Source organism: Ascidiella aspersa, chromosome 3 (genome assembly GCF_963924565.1).
Source record: "Ascidiella aspersa chromosome 3, kaAscAspe10.2, whole genome shotgun sequence".
Classification (NCBI taxonomy): domain Eukaryota; kingdom Metazoa; phylum Chordata; class Ascidiacea; order Phlebobranchia; family Ascidiidae; genus Ascidiella; species Ascidiella aspersa.
The window spans coordinates 3,857,453-3,864,338 of record NC_139449.1 but is presented as its reverse complement, the minus strand read 5'-3'; the positions used below and the strand labels follow the sequence as shown (position 1 = coordinate 3,864,338).

The following is a 6,886-nucleotide window of genomic DNA, read 5'->3' as shown; positions in this document are numbered from 1 at the left end:
CAAGTATTATTATGTTTATTATTAATAATACCGCTTGACCCACCCTCACCCAAATTGATTGTTAATTCGCGGGAAATCCCGGGAATTTCCCGTCGAAACATTCCCGGAGAGGAACCCTAGTTCATACCAAATTCGTATTTCCCGGACCAAATCATTCTCAAGCATAGGTTAAACAAAATGTAAGATTTCATTAAGCTGGCCGCTCAAAAGTATTGCATATTATGTTGTACTCTGCGTCATTTGCTTGAGCCGCGTTTTATTGCTGATGATTTAAAACGGTAATTTACCATGTTACTAAAAAGTAATGTTACGGATAGAGAAATATCCTGGCTTGAGTGCTTAATAGTGTGTAAAGTGGTGAACATTTTAATTTTTTTCTAATAAAACATTTTAATTTCTCTAGTCGTTGATTGTTATACAGCATATATATGTTGGTCGTCCCTTGACTTTTTTGCTTATTGTGCCTGAAATGGGTCAATTAAATGCTTTCCCACAAATGGATTCGCATTCTTCAGCCTGTTTGGAAGTAGCATTTAATCGGATAGCGTGTTACAAATAAACGCTTTCAGCAGCCATTGTTCGCATTGCGAGATATTCAGGACTTGACTTGAAAAAGTGGTGACTTGGATTTGGAGGTGACTTGCTATCTTTTGAAAATACTTCACTTGAACTTCAAATTATTTCACAAATGAATTAACTGGGATTTGTTTTAAACTGCAAAACGGAAACACTGATCGTTTCAGTTGAATTCGAAAGTATGTTTGTTCGCTTCCAAAAAGTCCGATGAAGCGAATTACGTCGCCGAAGCTTTGCTGTTAACTTATACGCTTGATATTTGGGTCGCCGCGAAAAAGGTTACCGATTTAAAACTTTTAAAAATAAATTATCTTAAATTGTTGCTTTCCTGTGTTCTGTTAAATTTTCAAGCAGCAAAAAAAAGGAAATATTTTGGAGTTTGATTTCTATCCCCAACCACCACACTACAAATTGTTCGCCTGCCCTATTTTGTATCAAGCCGGTTGGTTAAAAATATCAAGATGATTTAATACCTAGCTTCTAACAGGCTCCATCACTAGAATAATTGTAAATTGAAAAACAAATATTTAGACCTTTTCTTTGATATTTTTCGAAGCGATTGTGAAAGCCATTAGGCCAAGTGAAAGGAAATTGTAAACACGACTGACCATCTCAAAGATGCTTTCGAATCTTCCTGTATAGACGCCACTCACGCATAAAGCTGTATCATGTTAAAGAATCGTTTTTAATACGCAATTTCAGAGGGATGTTTTAGTAACTGGCTTGTTGTGGTAATACCAGGGCTGTGGAATTGGTGTCGGACTTGGTACACACCGGAGTCGGTTTGTTTTACTGGATTCGGATTCGGGACTCGAGTAAGACTACACAAGGCTACCAGAGAATCGAGTCCGGCGTGCGCATGCGCAGTATAAATGTTAAAGTAACGGTAGAATAGCATATATGGTGGAGTATTTTTCAAACGTGTATTGTGAGTGAATGAGTTTTATGACACACTATGAGAGGATTGTTTAATATCCACCTTATTTCAGTTAAGTATATGAGTGGAATAGAAGCTGTATAAAGTTAGAGCCGGACTCGAGACTCGACGAAATCGCACATTTGGTCCAAATATCGCAAGTGTACAATGTGCACAATGTGCACGTTTTGTTTCGCGCACGTATATGACAAAGTACTCTTTGTGCGCACAATGTGCACGTTTTGTTTCGCGCACGTATATGACAAAGTACTCTTTGTGCGCACAATGTGCACGTTTTGTTTCGCGCACGTATATGACAAAGTACTCTTTGTGCGCACAATGTGCACGTTTTGTTTCATGCACGTATATGACAAAGTACGCTTTGTGCGCACAATGTGCACGTTTTGTTTCATGCACGTATGACAAGTGCACTTTGTGCGCACAATGTACACATTTTGGTTTTGAACCCGTCTCAAAATTTGGTCTATCTACACACAGCGCACTTGTTATAATCACAAATATGTTGGCTTGCTACATGTTTAGACCTGCAGGGCAAAAGCCACAAAAAATGATTGTTTAAACGACTGTGTTTCTTGATAAGTGATAGGTCCAGATTAGTGAAAACAGTTGAATACTAATAAAAATGTATAAGAGACCGATTGTGGGCGGTAGTCGGGTCACAGGTGCATTCTGCAGGTAGCGTTATGTGAGTAACAATTAAAGCCCTTTACTATACATTAGGCCAGTGGTCTCCAACCTTTTTAATAAGTGACCCCAATTTAAATAAATTGAAATCAGAATTAAAATTGCGACCCCATTTTTGTTTTCATATATAATACGGCGGATACTAAGTAACACGAGAGAATATCCGTAAATTATACGCATTTCCAAAGAACTGTGGCTACATATGTGCACCAAAATGATTTATTTTAGAAAGTTTTTTATGAATTTGAATTTAGCACAAGACCGAATATAAAAATTTCAATTTGTTTCAACACTAAATTGAATTTAGTGTGATGGTTGCGCCTTCATATAGTGTCCATCAGTTCTGGAAAACGCAGCTCCACTTATGTAATAGTTGTAATACTCTATTTCCGTGTAATGCTCTACAAGCGATTTACGATGTTTCATTTTTAATGTGCTCATTGCGCTGAATTTCATTAGACAAAGCCATTTCATTAAAAACCGAAAGAGTAGTTAACTCACAAAATTGGACAAACTCGGATAAATTAATTGCATCGAAGTCCAAAAGTAAATATTTTTTGCTGAAATCTTTGTAACCTAAAGCTGGTTCTTAAACTTTTTTTAGCCGCGCCCCCTTGGGTAATTTTCCTGTGCCTCGCGCCCCCCTGGTAAATATGGATAAAAAATAGTTTGAAGACGGGATTTCGTTTATCTATAGGTTAGCAGCTTTTATCGTTTATCTATAAGTTTGCAAAATTGTAATTAAATAGGGCCGTTATACTTTCGATGATATGAAAACAAGCATTGGCACTCAAAGAAACTTTGTGCTAAAAAATCAACAAAAGTAAAAGGCAGAAGAAAAATTTTTGCAGTTTGAATAGTTGGCAAAAACCAGAGTTTGTACAGCTGTAGGAGTGGTTCCCAACCCAAACCAAACCAATAGAATCACTGCAAAAAAAAACTAAATAATGAAGTAGAGCTCGCGCCCCCCTAAGAATTGCTTGGCGCCCCTCTCGACCATCTTGTATAGGCTAAATTGCGCCTAACCTTTTCAACAATATATTATTGCTGCAATGCAATAATAGGGATAGCTAACTATACAGGCAGTGGCCCTTCGGGCTACATGCCACCCTCAGGGCAGAATATAATAATACACTTTATCATGACTAAAACATAGCTGACAGGAAATGTTACCTGATCAGGTAATTACTTTTTGCCTTTTTTCATAATTTTTAAAACCGTGCTGACAGAAAGACAACTTTTTAAGCTGAATTGAAGTTTTTTAGTGTTACGGTCGCTACAGTGGGGAGTCCCCTTATACGAGAGTATAAGTTTTATTTAAGTAATTTATTAAAAATCTTACATTTTCGTATTTTCTAGTTATTCGTTAACTAAAGATATTTTTTTGCTGTTTTCATGCGTTATTACTTAAGTAGTTTATTTTTGCTAATTCTCGGGTGAAATCGTTACCTTTGTGTAATAAAAAAACAAAATATTGCTTTTCTCTATAGCCGCTTGCCAGTAAATCACATTCACGGAGATTCGTGAGTGTTTCGAGCGAGTTGAATAAGCTAGCCGCATAAAGCTGTACGCCTACCCACCAGTGGATCAGTGGACATCCACGGGACTGCTTTAAGGCCGAAGAAGTGAAACTATAAGACGGCTTGAAGCGACCGAAAGGAGTCGGATCGGGTGTTATATTACAGTAGCAATAGCAAGAACTTTAAAACGCTAGAAGATAAAATCAAACGATGATATCCGGCAAAATAATCAGGGATGTGTTTGGCAAAGCCAAAGGCGCCGAGATTTTACCGGGGCTGATCTGTAGGTCTTTGGACGAGAAGCACTTGCCGCAGATCAACCGCCTCTTAGCCAACAATTACTTGAAGAGCCCCGCGCGCCAAATGTTCAACATCTCCTTAGAAGACAACGGAGATACGGATGAAAAGGCAGCCGCCAAATACCTGTCAAGCAACATGTCTTTGGGTGTTTTTGAGCAACGTACTGACACGCTTGTATCGTTCGCTATTAGCACTGTACATACCAGAGAAGATGGTGACCCTCCTCACCAAATCACGGCTGACATGAACCGGAAAGTTGCGGCCTACCTTCGCTTCAACAACCAGCTCTTCGGCGACATGTTCACCGACTTGGACACCGACTGTTACACTCGCGGAAGGTATATTTGCACAAACCCTGAGTACCGTTCGAAAGGCCTATCAGCCGTCTTGGGGCAAATAGGTTTCGAGGGTGCTAGGGCCAAGGGGTGTGAGTACGCCGTCACTCTCATAAACTCGTATTACTTGCAGAAGGCAGCCAAGGCGATCGGATACAAGGTTTTGCGCGAACTTAAGTTTGCCGATTACATTGACCCCGACACCGGATTGAAACCTGACTTACAGCTCTCTGACATCCACAAATCGGCCCAGCTCGTCTATGTGAAGATCCCGCCACGCATCTAATCAAAAATACTCCGGGCCGAAAAGCAGAGGCCTAACAGTTTTGGTGTTGACTTTAATTTAATAATGTCCTTCATATGGATCAAAATATAATTTAAAGCTCTATGTATTAATCAAAATTGTTCCGTTGCCAATTACCGAGCAATATATTATAACTCATATAGTTCCCTTATCCAATTATCAAGCCCTACGCATTAACCGAGGAGTTACATTTGTAATTAAATCGCCCTTTTTAACGATTGTCTGTATATTTGTGTTGTGTATACTGTAAACAAATATAGCAGTTGTAGGTTATTTGTTGACCATTGTAACGTGTGAACAGTTGCTATACAGTCGAATAGAAGATATCAACCAGTTTGAAACAGGGAACTGCCTACATTGTCACAGTTAGAGAAACTTACTTTAGCTCAGGGGTTCTTAAACTTCTTTGACCGCGGACCCCTAAAGTTCTATTTTACCTCGCGTGGACCACTGTAGGCTAAACATTTTTAAAAGTAACGTCATAAATTGACGTCACAGTAGCCTACAGATAAACTCCATAAATTTGCTGATTTTATTCCAAAAATGTGAAAGTGATGTGCTGAAGTCTAAATACATTTAGTGGAAAACTGTTTTATTTGTAATTACAATGTTTTATTTTTTAACTTGATACTTCTTAAATATACACTAATATTTCAGTTTAGCCTTCATGGACCCCCTAAAACCAGTTCACGGACCCCCAAGTGGTCTATGGACCTCAGTTAAGAATCCCTGCTTTAGCTGTTTTGTGAGGTGTAGCATATCACGATTGTGGTTTCTATGGATAAGTAAGGTGATGGCCCTTAAGGCGAGGACCGACGGCTGCCTATCTTAAAGAAATATTACAGGGGTTTACTAACTTAAAGTAAGAAGTAAAGTTAACTCAGATTATTTGTAATCTACACTACATAGCATGCTTTTTATTGACTGTAGACCTAGTCTATTGTGTCGCGTGCATTTAAGCAACACTCGTTGATAGGTTAGTGTAAGTTGTTAATGTACACCCCAGACATCACGATCTTCATACTTACCTGACGCTGGTTTTTATGGGTCGCGTTAGGTGTTATCCCGCCCTTTTTAGGTCAGTTCGACTCTGACCCTACCTCCAAGTGGCGGTACCGCCTCCTTATTGGGGAATGGTTGTCCTAAGGACTGGGTCTGAACAATATACTGGCATTTCAAGCATCCCCGGCCTCCTTTTTGGCCAATGTGTCACAGGGTGGACCCAAACGGCCCAAACTGCTTGTTTTTCTTAATTTAGCCACGTTAATTAAAATTATTGAATCTCAATTATGTTTCTAGTGTGACAATTAGAAAAAAAATCATCGCACCAGCGTAAATTAAAGCTTTCTTTCTAATGTAGCGTTTGGAAACGCCTCTACAACCATAAACTTTAATAAAATAACGATTTGTGTGTTTTAAACGTTATTTCTTTATGAGGCCACACTCATATGTAACTTACTTGCTACTTCTTAATGTCATGTCTAAAAAAGAATCGCACCGGCAATATTGTGCCAAATATGCAGCAACAGTATATTCATTGCTTTGTATGGCCGAGAAATTTTGCCACATTTCAAAGTCTGCAGCCTAGATGCAGACTTGGGCAACTAAATTTAGTTTACCCTTTTCAATTTAGATTAGAATTAGAATTAAAAAAAAATTCTAAAAAAAAACAAATTTCAACTAGAATTTGAACTAGAATCAAATATAATTATTTGCATTTAATTTAATTTAATCGCAATTATTCTTACAAGAACGCGAATGGTAAATATGTGTTTGCTAATTTTATGCCGTTTAATGTTTTTTAGACTGTAAAATTTACATAAAAGTCATTCTAATCTAAGAGTTTTTATTAAAATTCTGTGTTTGTTAACTGAAAGACTAAAATTGACGTTGGACAAATTATAATTTTTGGAAAACTCCGAATTAGATTAGAATTAGAATTAGTCGCATTTTGCTCTAATTCAATGAATTAGAAAACTAGAATTATCTAGTTGACCAAGTCTGCTGCCTAGTTGTAGCTGGATTTGTTGACAAAACTGACTCAGAGTTCTTTATTTATTGCTTTATTAAGATTGTACTAAACAGCAACCAATCGTGCATCAAACAAAGTATCATTGGGGATTTTCTCTCTCGCTGCTTCTTTTCCCTGAAACAATAAAATATCAGTAACTTTTCAGACCAAGTTTATGACATTATAGCTACTGTTAAAATGTTACCGCCTTAACTATGG

The 6,886-nt window shown here is 37.9% G+C and overlaps 1 protein-coding gene across 1 annotated transcript; it reads left to right on the top strand.

Moving 5' to 3' along the window:
- Positions 1-3,927: 3,927 nt before the first annotated feature.
- LOC146158142 (uncharacterized) lies at positions 3,928-4,638 on the top strand. The gene has a single exon (XM_083383819.1). The coding sequence runs from the start codon at positions 3,928-3,930 to the stop codon at positions 4,636-4,638; it is 711 nt and encodes a 236-aa protein (XP_083239945.1).
- The last annotated feature ends 2,248 nt before the right edge of the window (positions 4,639-6,886 follow it).

Coding starts and splice junctions, on each gene's coding strand:
- LOC146158142 (XM_083383819.1), top strand. CDS start 3,928: ATGATATCCGGCAAAATAATCAGGGATGTGTTTGGCAAAGCCAAAGGC.